General features: G+C 43.6%; 1 protein-coding gene across 2 annotated transcripts in view; it reads left to right on the top strand.

The window, feature by feature from the left end:
- LOC140699200 (formin-2-like) overlaps positions 1-19,676 on the top strand; it is a 79,266-nt gene that overhangs the window by 40,604 nt on the left and 18,986 nt on the right. For both annotated transcript variants that reach the window (XM_072970930.1, XM_072970931.1), the window contains one exon: positions 8,215-8,381. In XM_072970930.1, the coding sequence (XP_072827031.1) occupies positions 8,215-8,381 (167 nt within the window). The remainder of the gene's footprint in view (positions 1-8,214; positions 8,382-19,676) is intronic.

A 19,676-nucleotide genomic window follows, 5' to 3' on the forward strand; every position in this document is an offset into this window, starting at 1 on the left:
GACCCAGGAATCCCACTTCTGGGCTTGTATCCAGAAGGAAATCTACTTCAGGATGACACCTGCACTCCAATGTTCATAGCAGCACTATTTACAATAGCCAAAACATGGAAACAGCCTAAATGTCCATCAACAGGTGACTGGATAAAGAAGATGTGGTATATTTATACAATGGAATACTACTCAGCCATAAAAACCGACAACATAACGCCATTTGCAGCAACATGGATGCTCCTAGAGAATGTCATTCTAAGTGAAGTAAGCCAGAAAGAGAAAGAAAAATACCATATGAGATCGCTCATATGTGGAATCTAAAGACTCATGGACAGAGAATACAGACTTGTGGTTACCAGGGGGGTAGAGGGTGGGAAGGGATAGACTGGGATTTCAAAACTGTAGAATAGATAAACAAGATTACACTGTATAGCACAGGGAAATATACACAAAATGTTATGATAAATCACAGAGAAAAAAATGTGACAATGAGTGTGTATATGTCCATGAATGACTGAAAAATTGTGCTGAACACTGGAATTTGACACAACATTGTAAAATGATTATAAATCAATAAAAAATGTTAAAAAAAAAGAATTGTAGCTAGGAAAATCATAAATATTTACCTTGTTGATATAATTAACATACGCTAAATGTAAAAAAAAACACTTGATGGTTGAAGATATTTTAATCTGTGTTAACCTTGCTTATATTTTTTCTTTTAGATTCTGGGTACATTCTTATGATTCCATTATTTACTTATGACTTCCATTAAATTGAGACAAATTTTTATTTATCCAAGTACAGAGCCTTTGAGGAAAAAAAAAGGTAATAGGTAACATTTACTGGGCACTATGTTAAGCCCATTACAAAAATTATTTAATTTAATTTTAAAAACTGTCATAGGAGGCAGTGAGGATAATTATTCCAGGTATAGGCAAGGAAACTGAGGCTTAAGAGGGGTCAAGTCAGTTGCCTGAGGCCACAGCTGGGGCGGTGGCAGCATCAGGAGGCCCCAAGCAGGGGCTCCACAGCCTAAGCTCCTGGTTGCCTAGGCTGCGCTGCTTTGCCTGGATGGCCTCATGGAGTCTAGTGACAGATGTTTACAGTGGAAAGGGATGGGCAGAAAGGACACCATTCTATAAAAAAAGAGAAAGAATTTCCCTAGATATCTTCAGCCATCCATTAGGTATGTGATGTATGTGATTAGTGAGATGAGCTTTCCTAGGTAAAGACAGTGTGACCTAGCATTCCTGGGCCTGCATTTCCTAATTTATAAAATGACACTTGGAGGCTGGGTTTGAAGAATAGAAAGACTGCCCCTCCCACTGGGTCTTCTGTTATTGGGAGGAAGGGAGAGCCTGAGAAGCTGCACCTCTCTCCTGCCCACATACTTGGAGTCATAGATTCACCAGAAGGTGCTTCCTGGGTGCCTATGGAGTTTATACCAACCTGTTAATGCTGCTTTGTATGTAGTAAGAGCTCTGTAAATGTTGAGTACGTAATGAATGAAAATATGAAGTAAAATGGTTTAAATAGCAGAGCACTTAGAAAAGTTATGCTTATTCATATTCTAGGGCCAATTATTTTCATTTGTTAGTGTGATCGACACATCCAGTCTAGAAACAGGTGCTTTGACCAAGGAGCAGAGTAGAAGGCCCAGGATTTGGGGGGCCCCCTGAACTGCTTGTCAGTGTGGGGTGGGTGGTGGGGTGGGGAAGGGGGTGCCAGAGGGAACCTGGGGGCCTCTGTTTCCTGGTCACAGCCAGCTAGTTTGTTCAGTTAAGAAGTAAGCTTTGGTTCAGAAGCCTTAGGTCAGCCCATTGTCCCCAGTTGAGATGCAGGACATCTGATGTCTGATAGGGCCTGTGTGCCCCAATTAAATCCCTGGCCATCAACTGTAGGAAGCAGAACAGAAGGTCATGTCTCTGTCCACTCCCCCTGCTCTAGTCAAACTACATTCACTGGTCAGAAAGGGAGATCGGTGCAGTCCAGCTAGTGTGCAGGTCCTAGAAACAAGGAAAACTTTCCATGTTCTCACCACAGTGGTGTGACTCTTTAATAAGCGAAGTCACATCTGCTATTTTTGCAGAATCAGGAGCATGCCTTGCTGAGCTTTGTAATCTTGATTATTTCACATAACACTTGTGACACATTTTCCATGTCCTTAAATCATTTTAGTAGCATGATTTAAGATATTTATTGTGAAAATTTGATCATACATAAAAGTAGAAGTATGATGACGTCCCATGTACCCAGCTTCAGGAATTATCAGTGTTATCATTGCCATAATAGCTTCGTCTCCCTCTGTCCCCCAACCTGCCACCCTTCTTTTATGAACTAATTTGAGACAAGTTCCAGGCATCATGTTATTTTAATCTCAAATACTTAAATTTGCATCTCAAAAATGTACTTTGAATATGCCATAACTTCATTATTGTATTGAATGCGTATAGAATTCGTTTAGTGTTACCTGTTGATCAGCGCATTCACACAGCTCTCTGATACCTGAGATGAGAGGTTAGGTCCAATCTGACATGGTTTGACCCGTGCTTTTCCCAGAGGGACAGCACATGTGCTTGATGGGCAGCCCTGTGGACTTTATAACCCCGCCCATCTAGAGGCTCACTGTGTTTGCCTGTCTCAGTTGTGTTGACTCTGTGAAGGACTTGTGGGTTTGGAGATGACAGTTTGATCACTTCTTTGCAAATTTTTCAATTGATCTTTTTTCTAATGGGTTTCCCATCTATTCATTAAGCGAGTCATTACAGATTGCAATTTTCTAATATTGTCATTTCTTCGTATTTTTTGGCTGGAATTTTTCTGTACTGTGAACTTCTTTAATCACTAGGTATGTTTTAATACCCTAAAATACAGTTCATTCCAGGAAAGGTAGATTAAATGCTTCATTTATTTCCCATTTATTCTGTTATCAGTGATGACTGGTGGGTGCACTGGTGTTCTCCAGTGATATCTGTTGAGTGTTACTTTTCTTATTCCTTTCCATACATTCAATGTGTTTACATTAATTAAGTTGTTGTTCTTTCTATAACAACATGACTTGATGGCTGTATAGTAGGCCATCATTAATATATATTCTTTTTTTTTTAATTGAACTATGGTCAGTTACAATATCTCAGTTTCTGGTGTACAGCCTAATGTCCCAGTCATACACATACATACATATATTCATTTTCATTTAAGGTATTATATAAAATACTGAATTGTGCTATACAGAACAAAATTTTTTTTATTGATTTTTATATATGGTAGTTAATATTTATAAATTTCAAACTCCTAATTTATCCTTCCATCATATATATATACAGCTATCTTTAAAAAAATCTATGTCATTATTGTTGGACATTTCAGTTTCTTTCATTTTTTTTTCCCTAATAACTGTCCACTTATTACAGTACCAGGAACTGTGCTAAGCACTTTACATGCATTATCTCATTTAATCTTCACAATAATCCTGTGATGCATCACTTTTTGAATATACCTCTGAATATTTACCTAGGATAGATTTTCCAAAGTTGAATTTTTGGGTCAAGGGGTGAAATTTTTAAGATTATTGACACACATTGCCAGATTGCCCCCTAAAGCTTTCTTTCCCAGTCAGTGCTGATACCCACTTCTGGGTTTTGGGTCCTTGAGTCCAGGTTGAGGGATACTGGGGGAAGAAATCTCCCGCTGGTTTGGTGGGTTTTTGAACTCTCATCTTCTTCCCCAGGCCTCCTGCCACTATGCTACAGCCTTGAGGATCTTCACAGAGCTGCCTCATGCCTTCTAAGCACCATGTTGCTTCTGCTGCATGTAGTTGATGCAGTTACAAAAGCTTTCCCAGTTTTAGGGAGAGGAGTATAGACTGAGAGAGACCACAGGAGAGGATATGGGAAGAGTGGGGAGAATGCCATAGGATGAGCTCAGACGCACTCAAATGTTAACATTTAATAGAGAAGCCAGTACACGGGCCTTGAGAGATAGTGGCCAGGGAGGTAGAGAAAACAGAGGGCAGCATCAGGAAGATGCCTGGAAAGTGTTCTTGGAGAGATTAAGAAATTGAGTAAGATAAAGGCGTAAGTATTTTTGGTACAATGCTGGCTACCAGTTTCTGTTGCTTTGGTGGGGGTGGAAGTCAAATTAGACTTGTCAGATGAGAGTGGGCTGGGTCCGGAGTGAGGGGCTCGAGGTAGCAGGTATAGGTAATTCCAGCCAGTCGTCTTCTCTAACTGAGATATAGCTGATTTACAATATTGTGTTAGTTTCAGGTGTACAGCACAGCGATTTGGTATTTTTGCAGGTTGTACTCCATTATAGGTTATGACAAGAAATTGGGTATAACTCCCTGTGCTCTACAGTAAATCCCTGTTGCTTATCTATTTTATTTACAGTATCTTGTATCTGTTACCCCCATGCCCCTAATTTGTCCCCCCCCCACTATGTGGTAAGCACACATTTGTTTTCTATGTCTGTGAGTCTGTTTCTGTTTTATATACACTCATTTGTATTATTTTTTAGATTCCTCATCTGACTGATATCATACAGTATTTGTGTTTCTCTTTTCTCAATGTCCGACTTATTTCACTATGCATAAATTATTCTCTAGGCTTATCCACATTGCTGCAAGTGCAATATTTCATTCTTTCTTATGGCTGAGTAATATTCTATTGTGTGTGTGTGTGTGTGTGTGTGTGTGTGTGTGTGTATACACCACATCTTCTTTATCCAGTCATCTGACAATGGACATTTAGGCTGTTTCCATGTCTTGGCTGTTGTAAATAGTGTGGCTGTGAACATTGGGATGCATGTTACCTTTTAGAATTAGAGTTTCTGTTTTTTTCTGGTTATAAACTCAGGAGTGGAATTTCTGGATCATATAGTGAGTGGTTCTATTTTTACTTTTTTAAGGAATCTCCATGCTGTTTTTCATTGTGGCTGCACCAGTTTACATTCCCACCTACAGTGTATGAGGGTTCCCTTTTCTCCACATTTTCATCAATATTTATTTGTAGACTTTTTGATGATCTAGCTGGTAGTTTTGATGTAAAGGAAACTAGGAAATGGGACAATAGCTGGGAGTAGGGAGGGATGTGGGCTCCGGGAGATTTTTCATAAAATTAAGTGCATCTGCTAAAACAGGGTCTCCCTCCATGGGAAGGAGTCGGCCCCAGATGGACCTAAACTCAAGGGACGAGCTCTTTGCAGGGTGAAGGCAAGTAAGGGGGAAAGGGTGACAGAGTGGTCAGGACGTCCTCTCGGGCAGTGACGACTGAGCAGATGCATGAATGAAGTGACAATGGGTGAGTGGGTCATTCAGGTATTTGGGGAAGAGTGTTCTGATGCAGAAGCTCCGAGGTGGGGGAGTCAGGGTGCTGGAGGAGGAGGAGGCTGGCAGGGGAGCCTGGAGTGGGCGGGGCAGGAGGTGCAGGGCAGCAGGGGTGCTCCTCAGTCAGGGCTTTACTCTGAGGGGGTTGGCGAGCCCTGGAGGGTGGGAGTGGCCTTGGACGTTGGTGTGGGTACTGGTAGTGGCACTGGGGCGGGTCCCTGTGGGGGGTGGAGGAAGCTCAGGAGGCAGGATTCAAGGTCACAGGTGAGTTATCTCCCTGAGTGTCCGTGACAAGGATGAGAGGAATCGAGGTGGAAACGAGGGCAGTGAGTCGGGGGTGAAGGGCTAGTGAAGGGGAGGGGAGGACAAGAAGGCTGTGGGTGGCAGGGGGTCTCGCCAGTGGCAAGAGTTTCAAGGGAGCAGATCAGTTTGAAGGAGTCAAACTATTTGAAAGTGCGGGTGGGGATCAGAGATCACCACTGACTTCTGATCGCTGAGATAGGTGGGGTTTGACATAAAACGTCTCCACTGAGAGGTCTGTAAGAGGAAGGCCCCGGGGCAGCTGGGCTGTTGTTAATGCGAGGAGGTGGACTTCCCTTCAGAGAGGCTAAGGCAGGAGTTCTCAATCCAAGGCCATTTTGCCACACAGGAGACGTTTGGCATTGTCTGGAGACACATCAGGCTGTTAGAACCAGAGGAGTTGTGGCGGGGCTGCGGGCATCCCGGGAGTCTGGGTCGGGGTGCAGCACACTGGACCGCCCCCAGCACAGGTGGCCCGGCCCAGGGGAGCTGTGGCTGAGGAGCTCCTGATGTAGGGGTGTTTGCTCCTCAGGGAACTGAAGCTCTGGGGGTTGCACGCCCCCTCTTCCACTCTGTTCCCTAGCCACTTTTGTTAATTTTTGACTCGATATACAAATACACACTTTTTTGCTCCCAAATACGAACACACACACACACACATACACACACACACACACATACACACACACACACACACACACCAGGCAAGATCCTGTCTCCCCTATTTTCTGTCATATACAATGTTGAGTTTCAGAAAAGAACTCACTAGTTCTCTGGCTGTTTTCCGGCCTGCTGTAAGATGTATGACGTGGGTGCACTGTCATTATAATTAATCACTTGAGGATTGAGGGATGTGATTTCCTAGGTGTTGGGTCCAGTCAGGTTTGCAGGCAAACTTCAGTTCTGTAGGGAAAAAAATCTTTTATTTCTCCTTAGAAAAGTCCTGGGAGACCAACAAGTGTTCTCTAGTGACCTGCAGGAGTGGAGAGAACAGCTCCTTTGCCCTGCTCTGACGTTTTACATGTCCCAGGTAGATTTGGAGTTTAGTTTCGTTTTACAAACAAAAATAGGAGGAGGCATGAAAATTGCATGGCTCCTAGACTGCGCAGGACTGAGCACTTTACATGTTTGAAATTTCAACGTTGTGACTGATGCACAGACCTGGGCCTGGCTCTGTGCAGCCCCCAGCTAAGAGGGCTTTTCAGATTTTTTAAGTTGTTAAAAAGAAAACAAAGCAAAACAAAGCCAAAGAAGAATGTGCAACAGAGACCTTACATGGCCTGTAAAACCTAAAATATTTACGATTTGACCCTGTACAGAGAAAGATTGCAGATCATTTCCACTTCCGACCATGGTGCGAATGAATCTTCATCAGAGAATCGTAACATTGTATTCATTTAGAAATCCTAAAAATATGTTTTGATATTTCTTATGTGCAAGTGGCCAAATTTGCAGGATGTGTGCTGGCTGTCAGAGAGGTTGTTTTAGTAAGGGAGGCAGACATTAAATTAATAATTGCACAAATAATTAACTAAAATAATTACACAAAGAAGCTTTGAAGGATGCCATGAGAGTGTGGAAGGGGTCACTGGAAGCTTTTCTGGATGAGTGACTTTAAGTCTGAGGACTGACTCTGTTGGTGGGAGGGTGGGCAGGAGCAGGGCCGGGGCTGAGTGACCCGCGGGCGGCCCTGGATGGGACCGGGGAGACGTTGTAGTTCTCCTACGGTTTGTGCAGACACCTGCTGACTAACTTCCCAAAGGATGATAAGTCAGAATGAGTAGCTTCAGAAATGGATGAGGGACTAGACTTGCAGCTCTCAGCTCTGGCTGAGGTTGGAATCAGTTGGTGCCCAGTCAGGTACTGATGCCTGAGTCCCCGTCCCCTTCATTCTGCTCTCAGGTGATCTGAGGGACAGCCAGGACCGGGACCGAGAACCGTGGGACAGGTGGGCCCCGGTCCTCAGCCAGTGTCCTCCTCTCCTTGTGCCTCTCTTTTCTTATCTCTTTTAGGGAAATAATAAAATCCTGCTGTGTAGACCTACCCTAGAGTTATGTTTCTGAGGTGCATAGAAGAAAATTTTGCGTTTCTAACATTTTCCTCTTCTGAGTGAATTTTCCTTCTGGCCAGCCCTCTCCCCTACTCAGAGGCTGGTGCCTACCTCCCTGTTTCCTTATTCCTCCCCCTCCCCATTGCCACATCCCAGACTGAATGTTAGCCACTGACATTTCTTAGCCCAAATGGTGGCTACTGACTTCTTCCTCAGAGAGCCAGGGGCAGGGATAACACAGAGCAGAAGGGGGGTTTCCAAAGAAATCCAGAAGGTCGGGTGCTTCTGCAGGTACAAGAAGAGGTAGGACTCATAACGGGACCCATCCTTTTCGGGAGTAGGAGTTGTTTTGGAGGATGTGGGTGTGAACCAGAGCTCCCCTGTCCAGTGTGGTGTCCCAGGCCTGACTGCAGAGCTCTCTCTGCGCAAGTCCGTAGCCTTGGCAACAGTGTTCCACAGGCTGTGTTGCTGGCCTCTCCTCGGGGGAGTTCTGAGCCAGGGGACCTGCCAGTGCTCCCGCCTAATGACCGTGTCTCACCCGCAGGGCGAACTCTGTTGGAGAAGCTGTTCAGCCAGCAGGAGAACGGGCCTCCAGAAGAAGCAGAGCAGCTTTGCTCGCGGATCATTGCCGTGGGTCTCCTCCTTCCTTTCAGTGGCTGCTTCGGGGAACCGTGGGGGCAGAGTGCCCAGTCCAGCTCAGCTCCATTTGATGTAAGTAGGAGACTCCACAGAACTCACTGGCTCGGAGGCAGACTGCAGTCAGAATAGCAGCTGTGCTGTGTGTCGGCCCCAATCAGCCTAAAATTTAAAAACCCGTATGTGACGCAGGCCCTCCTCCTCTCTGCCACTCAGCTTGTTTGTTTCCTTTTTCACTAGGGTATTCGTCAGTATATTTGCCAAACGTCCTTTTCTTAACAGATGGCCACTCTTGACACTTTGCTAGCCCGATGGCTTTGAAGTGGTTCTGAGCCAGTATTTCTGACTTTGCTGGTCATAGACGTGCCCTCAGAAGCATCTCGACAGGGCAAGAGCTGTGTTCCCCGTAGACGGTGGGTTTCCCAGGGCCCGGAATGCGATCTCAGTGTGTTCATAGCTCGTCTGTGTACTGACTGGTGACATGAAGCAGCGCTGTCTGCTTTCTCCCCCGGCTCCCATTCACCAGGAGCGTTAATACTGCCAAACAACAGTCCCAAAGCCATTTCATAATTCATAATGAACAGCTGGATTATCATTCTCAGGCCAGAGTATTGCTAACCTTTCTCAGGTGTGTGGTATGTGTGTGACCTTGGGGGTTGTGATGAGTGTGCATCTAAACCCACGTGGGTAAGAATTCTCACCTAGGGCGTTCTCGCGAGGAAACTGGAGGCCTGCGTGGCTCACTCGCTGGCGCCCGGTGTCTGGGCGGCGGAGCGGTGGCTCTCACCCGCGCGGGTTAGTTCCGGTTACTCAGGGCTTCTGACCCGCGGCTCCTCTCCGTGGACCCGCTGTTGAACGAGACGGGCGATGATGTGCGCTTTGGAAGACAATGGGAATGAGCCCTGGCTGGGATCAGGAAGTGACAGGAAATAATAAAATGTGTGTGTGTGCCTGCTTTTCTAATTCCTCTGCTTTACCCGTCGTAACTGTCGTCTCCTTTTGGTATTAGGGACGTAAGTCACATAAGATATTGTGAGATCTTTTTGATACTTCCCGTGTGAAAGAAGGGTCCTCGGGACGTGCTGTGGCTTGTGAAGCTTTCTTCTTAAGACTGATCGAGTGGCCTGTCTGTTCATTTATGACGTGGCAGCTAATCACTGCTCGGTAGATCTTTTTCTTCTATGAGAAGAATTAACAATGAATTTTTTTTCTCCCTTTTCCTTTTTGAGAGGTGTGTGTTATTAGAGAGACAGAACCCGTGGAATGTGGTGGGCTGAAAGCTTTATGGAGCTGTATTCTAGGAGATGTATCAGTTTGCATTTAGGAAGTAAAATAAATATGGTACAAAGGCAAACACTAGGCGTGTCTAACAGTTGCTTTTTGGGGGCGGGGGTTTAGATAATTTGGTTTATTTATTTATTTATTTACTTTTGGAGGAGGTACTGGGGATTGAACCCAGGACCCTGTGCATGCTAAGCATGTGCTCTACCATTTGAACTATGCCCTCCCCATAACAACTGCTTTTTGATTAAAACTGTTCCCAAGTTGACTGCATTTTCCTCCCTTAGAGCTCAAACAGTCTTGGGGGAGAGTATAGTTCAAGTGGTGGAGCACATGCTTAGCATGCATGAGGTCCTGGGTTCGATCCCCAGTACCTCCTTTAAAAATAAATAAATAAACCTAATTCCTGCCCCCCCCCCTTAAAAAAAGAACAGAAATAGTCTTATCAGTCAGTAAATGTGGACTTGGAATAAGCTGCAAAGAATAGAATAATCCTATTCCTCCATTTTAAAAATCGCTGAATCAATAAACAGTCTGTTTCTTGCCCTCCACCTCACTCCATTCTTGTGTTAGACTAGTGACCCCTCCCACTTGTCATTTTGGAAGGCGGCTGGGTGTGGCATAGACAGTGAAAAGCAAAATACATACAGTCCCTTATGCTGGTGTGAAGAGATTTCCTCAGAACGGGGAGTTTCTTTCCCCAGCTTTGTGACTGCATTTTCTCCTTACTGTATTTGTTGGCTCTGTTCTTCCTCTCTAGCAAATCCAAACCTAGTCCAACCTAATCCAAAACAAATATGAAATTAAAGGTGCTCTAGTAACAGATGTTATTCCACACACTTAAATAGCGTTTCAGCACAGAAGTGTGTATTTACGGTTCGCATCATCAAGAATTTTCTCCAAAGCCAAGCAGAGGTAACAGCACAGGGAGTTATGTGAACTGAGGTGTTAGTGGGGCTGTGGGGAGGACGGCTCTTTTCTGTAGGGAGAGAAGTTTCTGGTAATTAGCCCCTCTGCTGGTTTCCAGAAAATTGCTGCTGGGAGGACTTCTAACCAACAGTTCTCTCGAAGACAGTGGCCCTTTGAGACAGAACACCCTGTGGGAAGAAGCTCACAACCGGCTCTCTCCCCGCCCCAGCTTTGCTCCCTTCCCTGAGAACAAACCTCCCCCTCCCCTCCCCGCTTCATCTCTGTCTACACTCCTAATAAAAGCACTAGAGTTTTGATCTGGAGACCTTACTCATGCGGTTTAGCCAACTTCAGTCAACCCTTTTGATTTAGGTCCATGGAATTGTATACATTTTTAGGGCCTAAGATTGTGCTTTAGAAATGCTATAGAAAAGATGAAAGGATTTCACATTTTCTCTCACATTTTGACTTGGTTAAAATCTCAAGAATACTGAAAGGCAAAGAGCTTTGAGTGATAATGTTAATTCACTCACAGATGTTTACTGAATTCATTCAACATGCCAGGCAGTGTTGCAGGCTCCAGAGATATTATGAGCATATATCATATTAATGAGCAAGAGAAATATGATTTCCGTTCTTCTGAAATTTATATCCTCTTCCCAGTGGGGTGAGACAGATCAAAAACAAAAACAAATGAAACATACGTAATGAATTTCCATCAGATTCTAATAAGCACTATGAAGGAAATAAATTCAAGTACTGTGATCAGTGAATGGGGGGGCAGTGAATGTGGAGTGAAGCAAGTCTCACATGTAATGTGAGGAGCCATGAGTTCAGGTTAGAGGGAAGGTCATTCCAGGAAGCCCCGGGCAGGTGCACAGGGCCCAGGGAGCGCAGGCAGGCCTGACCTAAGCAGAGCACAGCCTGCAGGCCTGTGTAGCTGCTGTTTTGGGAGATGAGGACAGAAAGAAAGGCCTCAGGAGCCAGAACACTTGGGGTCTTGAAAGCTATGGAAGGAAAATGGATTTTTTTTTCAAGTGGGAGCTTTTGGAATGTTTTGTGCAGGGTAAGAACATATTTGTTCCATACTGCACATGGATCTCGTGGCCTGGTCTCTGGGCAGCACTGTGTAGGAGCAGAAGCAGAAGCCGGAACACCAGAGGGACCGATGGCAGGAGTGGAGCGAGATACGGTGGTGGTGGAGGTGACAGAGGGTCAGTGGGTGTGGGATGGATTCTGGAGGCAGAGCTGCTGGTTCTTCTGGTGGGTCTCGAATGGGGGCAACGGAAAAAGGAAATCAAAGACGGCTCCTTGGTTCTGATTTTAAGTGGCTGGGTGGATGGTAGTGCCATTTACTGAGGTAGAGAAGACAAGTCAGTTTTAGGAGGAAAATATTATAAGGGCAGAAGTACATGGTGCTCTATATTTTCTTGAATAAAATTCTGTTTATTGAGAAAACTAATACCTAGCATATGACCTGACACACATTAGCTTTTGCTTTTTGCTGAGTGGAATGTTCACTTTATTAGCTGATCAAAATTAGGGCCATGACACTTAAAATTATTTCAGCCATCAAAAGGGCTGATAGCCCTTTTTGTAGCCCTGCTTTCAGAGATGAGAAAGATTGTGTTCCTCTAATGGCCGAGTAGCATTGCCCATTATCCTCACACTTGCCTTTTGCTTTGTTGGTTTGTTTTTGTTTTATGTTTCAAACAAAATTCTAAGCTAGAGCAGTTCTGAAGATAGCCGGGGAAAACATATGAATAGTGCTTGTGCTTGCAGCCTGGTAGGTCATACTGCTGGGTTGTGGATCATGGTATTTTTTGTGGTCTGGGGAAAGATTTTTTTCCTTTTGGAACCTGGTCTAGTCATCTCTCTCAAGTGTAGGGAAAAATCTCTCCTGAAATATTTACTGTGATTTCTAAATCTTTAGAAATAGCAAAACATTCACTATTATGACACACCACATAATTTGAAGTTTCAGGCCATTGGCTTGCAACCTGTGGACGAGGTATTAACAGTCCTCAGCCTACTGTGGACCTCGGACCCCGGCTCATTGCCTGTTAGGTGTGGATGGAGGTCATTTTGCAAGAATTAGTGTGTGGTCCCTTAAGATACTTTTTCTTAGAATGCCTTTATTCATTTTGAGATCCCTTTTTCTGGGTCATATTCATCAGCAGCTGTTTTCAGCAAACCACTAAATTATCTTATATAATTGTTGATTATCCATTAGTGAGCTCTTCTAGGATTTCTTCAATCGTTAACTATGTCAGATTTCACTTCAACTCTTTACATCACAAAAAATAAAGCAAGTTTACTTGTAGTAACTTAAGGGGAAAAAGAATATGAAAACGAATATATGCATGTTCATATATGACTGAAGCATTATGCTGTATAACAGAAATTGACATATTGTAAACTGACTATACTTCAATAAAAATATATTTAAAAAATTTAAAACAGCAAGTTTATTTGGCCCAAGCATTTTGGCAGGACTATATGGTTATATCCACTTAATCCTATAGAACCTACCTTAAATGTCTTTTTAGTAGAGTATTTCTGGATGCTGGGCTATTTTGGGTTTGGCAGATGCGCCGATTTTGCTGTATATGTAGTGGTCCGCATGCTGCCCACATGGGCAGGAGCTCCTTGGTGTGTATGTAAATGAGCGTAGGTTTGGATGAGTGTTTGGATTAGTGAGGCTAAAATTAAAGAGGAGGAAGACATAAAAACTCAGGCCAAAAAGAATAAAAGAAACATGATCTCGAACCTGTTGAAAGATGTCATTAATCAATAACAAGAGCAGGAAATGAATGGAATGCACTCTACTCACTGTCCTCGAGAGTGAGAGTGGAGATTTGATTGACCAATGGAAATGATCATTTGTATTTGTATTCATTTTTTTTTTCAGAGCAGGAAGAATACTCAGATGCTATTTAGTCAAACCTACACAATTATTTTCCTGAGAAGCAATAAAAGCTATGATGTGTCTTTCAGCTGTAAGAGCATGTGTGTGTGCAGGGCTCTATTTTTACTTTTGAAACATTATGTACAGTATTAACTCTCAGAAGTTGTTTTATTTGCGGTGTTAAAATTATACTTAATTTTCAGATCAGCTTTTAAAATCATTTTAGCTGAAATACTTCTTTTTTCTGCAGACTTACCTCTAATGTCAACTTAGAGTTCAGTAGCAAAATAGATTTCATTTTCTGAAATTCATTTAGTAGCCATGTTTTCTATCCATTCCTTTACCTAGGTAATCACTGCATAAATCCATTATAAGCCGGGTAACAAAAGAAGATTGAAGCTGTAATCCTTTCTCAGTTTTACTTATATAGGTTTTTTTTTTTTTAATTTGAGAGACTTAAAAGATCTAAAGTACCCCATTGACCTGGGTGAAGGGCAGGGAGGCTGGAAGTCATGCAGCAGCCCTGCTCCTCGCCCCGCCCCCCACTGTCAGTGTCCCCCCCATGTGCTGTCCTGGCTCTTGTTTAGCTGGTTTTGACTTCTGGTATTTTAAGTTTATAGATGCAGTCATCAACATTACTGCCACCTTCTGGCTGTCATGGTGAGGATTTAGGTACCACCTTCCCTGCCCCTCCCCATTCCTCCCAGCATAGTTAATATTGTTTTTCTGGTTTCCCTTTAGTAATTTGCTTTGAAACTTAAATAGTAAGCTTTCTGATTTGCCGCTGTTGTTCCATCAACTTCACATCCTATCTCCTGCCACCTCGCCTGTTGTTAGTGCCTCTACCGTCCCCTCCATCTAGTCCAAGCCTGGACTGTTCCGGCTCCCAGTAGGTTCACTTTTATCCTTAGGGTATTTTTTTAGGGTTAATGTTTTATTGATACATTTATAGCAAAAGTTGAAGAAGATATGGATACTGTAAATATTGCCCTGCAGAAGCAGGACTGTGTTCTGATTTCATTTCCTTCTCAACATCACAGTGCCCAGACCACTCAAACTAGGATGTTCATGGGGTCAAGTTCAAATGGATCCTGTTATCTGAATACACAATCACTCAAAAGTATCCTATATTTAATTTAATTTTCATTTGGTTTATCCCTTTCTGACACAGGGAGCCCACATCCAGCACAACAAAGTTTTTGATTGCCCTCCCTTCCCTTCTGTTCCCTTTCTTTCTTTTCTTTCCTTTTAGGAGAAAAAACATATAATTTTCCTTTCTTTTTTTCTCTCTGTATTCTAAATATCTTACTGATTGACACTGACTTACATAAGACATATAAACAAATTATTGGAATTTAGTAGTTGAAGTCGGCTCTGTAGTCAGACTGTTCTGGATTTGAGCCCTGGATTTTCCACTTATTGTGCAAACTTAGGTAAATGGCTTAATTTCTCAAAGTTTGTTTCTTCTGTAGAATGAGGAGTAATATAGTGGTTTCTGAGTAAGAAGAGCATGAATACAAGTAAAACACTTTGCACAGTATGGGGTATATGATAAGCGTTCAGTGTATGTAAACTGTCACTCCACCCAGGTCATAACCATGTTATGGGTCCCAGTGGAGATATGCACAGTAGGGGGACAAACGGGAAGGGAAAGGGTAACTGAGTCTTCTTGGTAGCTCAGGGGATAACACTTGGGCAAGACCTTGAGAGACACCTAGGAGTTCTTTGCAGGAATCGGCTATAAAAAGAGAAGTATGTATACCAGGCATGGAGATGCAGGTGACCATAGTTTATAAGAATTTCTAGATTGTAAATTGGGAGACTGACAAGTGGAAAGGAGGCCAGACATGTAAACAAGGACATTGATGTCATACTATGTGCTTTAAATAATTTTGAGTAGTTAAGCCATAAATAGATTGGCATTTATTTAAAAAAATTATTCTGGTGGCAGAATGGTGAGTGGATTGAAGAAATTCAAAATGAGTGTCTGGGTGGTCAGTAAAAGTGCCTACACTGAAATGGAGGCAGTGGAGATGGGCAGAGAGATTTGAGGAATATTTAGGATTTAGAATTGCCAGCACTTGACATCTGATTAGATGTGGAGAAGCAAAGGAGTCGATGATTTCCTTGGTTTCGGATTCACATGTCTGGATGGATGGTGATACTCTAGTAAGCATCAGAATACGGAAGCAAGAGCAGGTTTCACGCAAGATGATCACTTTCTTCTGGACTTCTGGAATTTGTGATCCTTTGGGACATCATGGTAGCAGTTGATCGAGGGCAAAGGAACAGGGACTACCAGTATAGGCCATGGGTTATAAGCTAAAAAGACAAGCATATAAATCTACTAAATTAGGGTAAAGTGGCGAGTAGTAAATTGGGATTAAAGTTCTTAAGGACAGTGAAGAGTGGGTGGAGTGAGCATGGAGAGAGAATGGATTCATGGGTGGCTGTGGCCAGAGGATATTGTGTTTAAGATCTGAGAGGCGGAGCTGGGCTCCTGATTCCAAAGTCCAGTCTACAGAGTGATTAGAACTGAGGAGCTCAGGGTGTTGGCTGAGATTGGTGTCCCCCAGGATTGTGGGGGTGGTGCTGGGAAGCAGGCACTGGACCATGTGATGGAGTGAGAGGAAGGCTGTGCTGATGAGGCCGTCAGGGTCCGCACGGGGGAGGGGAGACGATGGCACCGCTGGGGGAGATGAGCTTCAGAGGTGGAGAGGATTCTGCACAGGGTGGGCTTGGACTGTCCTCTAGGTGATTCTTGGGGGCCAGATTGTGAGGCCACGTTATATGAGAGGAATCAGGAAAATCTCCTGTCCGATCAGCCATCAGTTGCTTGGCTTATCACATCAGCCTTTCCAGTTATCATCTTGGGTCTGTCGATTACCAGTCTCCAGTCCAGTCTCCTTACTCTAGCCCTGTGGTCCTCAGTTCAGGGCCGTGTTGCCATCCAGGGTATATCTGGCAATGCCTGAAGACAATTTTGGTTGCCACAATGGGGGGAGGGTACAGCTGGCATCTAATGGGCGGAGGCCAGGGATGCTGCCAAGCATTTTACAGGACCTCTGCTCCAAAAAAGACTTAGTGAGTGCCAAGTGTCAGCAGTTGACAAATCCTGCACATTCGATGTATCATTTTCCTACATAAAGCCTTTTAGTGTTTTTTTCTGTCCTACGGAAGTCCAAATTCCTTGAACTTCCATCATCTGCCTCCTGCCTTCAACACTTTCATTCTTTTTGAGCTCATGACCCACTTTTCTTTCTGTTCCTCCAAACCCCATCCTTCACCCCTGCTGAAGACCTCAGTTCCCCCAGCTGTCCGTGCTCTGTCCCACCCCGGAGCTCTGTGCACACTGCTGCTGCTGCTCCTGAACTGTGATTTCCCAGCTAAGCTCTACTCTCTCCTAGAGTGCTGTTCAGAGTTAGATGTCATTCCTCTCAGACACCTTCCTTCCTTGACCATCAGTTCTGCATTTTCTCTCTCAGAGGACCTAACACATGTATCATAATAGGCAGCACGCCCTATATGTCCCCATGCAAATTAAATGTTATGTGGAGGTGTGCTGTGTCCCTGTGTTTACCATGGAAACACGGGTCTGTGATGAACACAGGCGTCCGAGTCTCCCCAGAGCGTTTTGGAGCACTCTTGTCCTAAACTGTGGATTCCAATCCCATCTTTTAGGAGGTTAGGACATTTATTCAAGGTCACACAGGTTAAAATTTTTCATGTATAATAACAGTACCTACCTCTGGGGGTTATCTTGAAGATTAAATGGGATGAATTGATAAAGCATTTAGCACAACACCTGGCATGTAATAAGTGCCCAGTGAATACTAGTGATGACTGTTTAGATCTTTCCCGTTTCTATCATAGAACCCAGCACAGCCATTCAGTAAATACGCCTTGGTTTCATGAGGAGGAGGGCTGGAAGGAAAGCCAGGGTGACTGAGGAAAGGAAGACCTGGAGACTCTATTAAGTGAATTGTTTTGAACGGTCAGGAGTTACCTGTATTTAATAATCTTATGAACACTTGGAGGGAAAGAAGGTGGAGGATGGGATGGAAAGTGGATTAGCTCGGGAATTACCTGGCTGGGGCACCGACTCTGTGGGATGTGTCCTTCCGGGCTTACTGCCATTCTTTCTTGATCTATTTGCTACTCTTGGTTTTATTGGTGTAATAAGCACATTCTTTCCCCAGCCCTCCCTCCCCACATCTTTTTGGATGGAGTGGAATGGACACAGAGACAGTAGGAAAAGCTGTGGGTCAGAAAACTGCCAATTCTTGGAGGTGACTGCATCATGCCCACTTGGTGGTGTGTCCATGACCACGTCACAGCTCCGTGCTTTCCCTGGGAAAGGATTCCATGCAAATGTTGGCACATAACTTATTTTATCTGTAGTGTAGACCTAAACAAAGGAGGTAAGCTGAGGCAAGCTCAAATGACCAGAAATTGCATTTATTCAGGAATAGCAGAGGAATTGTAATTCAGGAATTCTATTGAGGGTTTGAGGTGGCCCTTTTTATGCTCAGGGAGTGAAAAGAGCAGGAGGTCCAGCCAGAGCCCAGGCAGTAGGTTCATTGGCTCAGGGATGGGGAGGGATTCTCGACGGACGTTCATTGGTCAGGAGAGAGGTTTCTGTCTTCTGTAATTAAGGCAAATCAGCCTCTCAGTTCTTAGTTCTGTTTTTCTAGGGGCGTGTGACTGAGGTTCTCCCTTCCCTGTCCTCCAGTCCCATTTTAGACTGAAATCCTTTCACAGTCCCTTTTGCTCTGTCATGTATGAGTGTCTGGCATACTTTGCAGATAATGTGGCATGAACGAATGAAAGCACCATTTTCTATAAGGACCTCTGTTTTACACAGAATTCCAAAGGCAGAGGAACCGAAAGGGCCAGAGCTTGGTTTGCTGCACAGCATTGCTCTTCTCCCTCCAAGAATTCACCCCATGGAATATGTTTGATTTTCTTGGTTGGATAATTCCTATAGGATAAAATTATTGAAGGGAACAGTCAGTAAATATAAACAGGAAGAAATCTGCTTACTGTTCTTAGTTTTCTCCAAGGGGCATCTTTTTCATCCAATTTTATTTTTAGTTAAAAAATAGATTACTTCCTAAAGAATATAATAAGTGGATGTGTATCAAGAAGTTCGAACTTGGTTTCTTTCTTTGCTGGCTGTGCACGTGCATGGTTTTTAAATGGTTGTATTAGTAACCTTGCTTCACCACAGGGTTGATTGTACGGTGGGTCAGATTGCATCCCCCGTGTTTGTCGTCATACAGTTCAATGTGGAATAGAAGGATTTTAGTATACATTTTGAAAATTATTATTTCTTTGGGCTCCATCATTTTAAAGAGGACTCTGTCACATTCATTTCTAATCTTGCAATTGAATGGTTTATGGCTGGATCCTGTGGTAATTAGTATCCAAGCTTTTACAGGTATGGATTGAAGCACATATATTTTGAGATTATTTTATTTTTTCCACCTGGTATGCCATTTAGTAAATTTCTAACATGTGCTGCTTTTTGTGTATTTTATTTTAGAAGGCAAAACAGGTGATCCCTGCCCCCACATTATGCGCAATTCAAGTGTTTTGTTGCAAAAGTAGCAACAGTACTGATTGTTATCCCCGCACCACAGTGTGCTGAGCGGAGCGGGAATGCTGCCAGTGCTTTTATAGATTTCAGGATAATCCCCAACCATAAAGTTCACTGAAGTTTAAAAAATAAATTTTTAAAAACTCATTTGTAGCAGTCACACTTTTTAAGTTAATGACACACTTTCTTACTTGTGACTTGTCTTTCCTCATTGAAGAAGAGCATGATGTTTCAGACACCTGTTCTGGCTCTCACAGCTGGTGCTTTTTATCATCCACTTGGCTAACAGTGGGTCATACAGAATTCATTTTGAATTGCTATGATGGACTTTTATCAAAATGGGTGACCCAGCCCAACTTTTCCATCCTGATTTTCTTTTCTTCTCTTTCTCCTGAATATGCGCTGCATATTAATTAGCTCTGCTGATGTGACCTGCGTTTCTCAGGGCCTTCCTTCTCTCATGTCAAGAGCCAGGAGAAGTGTAGACCCATGGTGGTACCTTGGACTGAGAAGAGACCACCCAGCCAGGAGCTTCAGGATTTTTCCCCCAGATTTTTACTAGAGTTTGGAAATCTGAAACAAGATTCATTTCCTTTATATTATCTTTTTTGTTTAGATGAGGAGTTGGCAAAGTTTTTTAAAGTTGGCCGGATAGGAGATACTTTAGGCCTTA

The sequence above is a fragment of the Vicugna pacos genome, chromosome 11 (assembly GCF_048564905.1).
Source record: "Vicugna pacos chromosome 11, VicPac4, whole genome shotgun sequence".
Taxonomy (NCBI): domain Eukaryota; kingdom Metazoa; phylum Chordata; class Mammalia; order Artiodactyla; family Camelidae; genus Vicugna; species Vicugna pacos.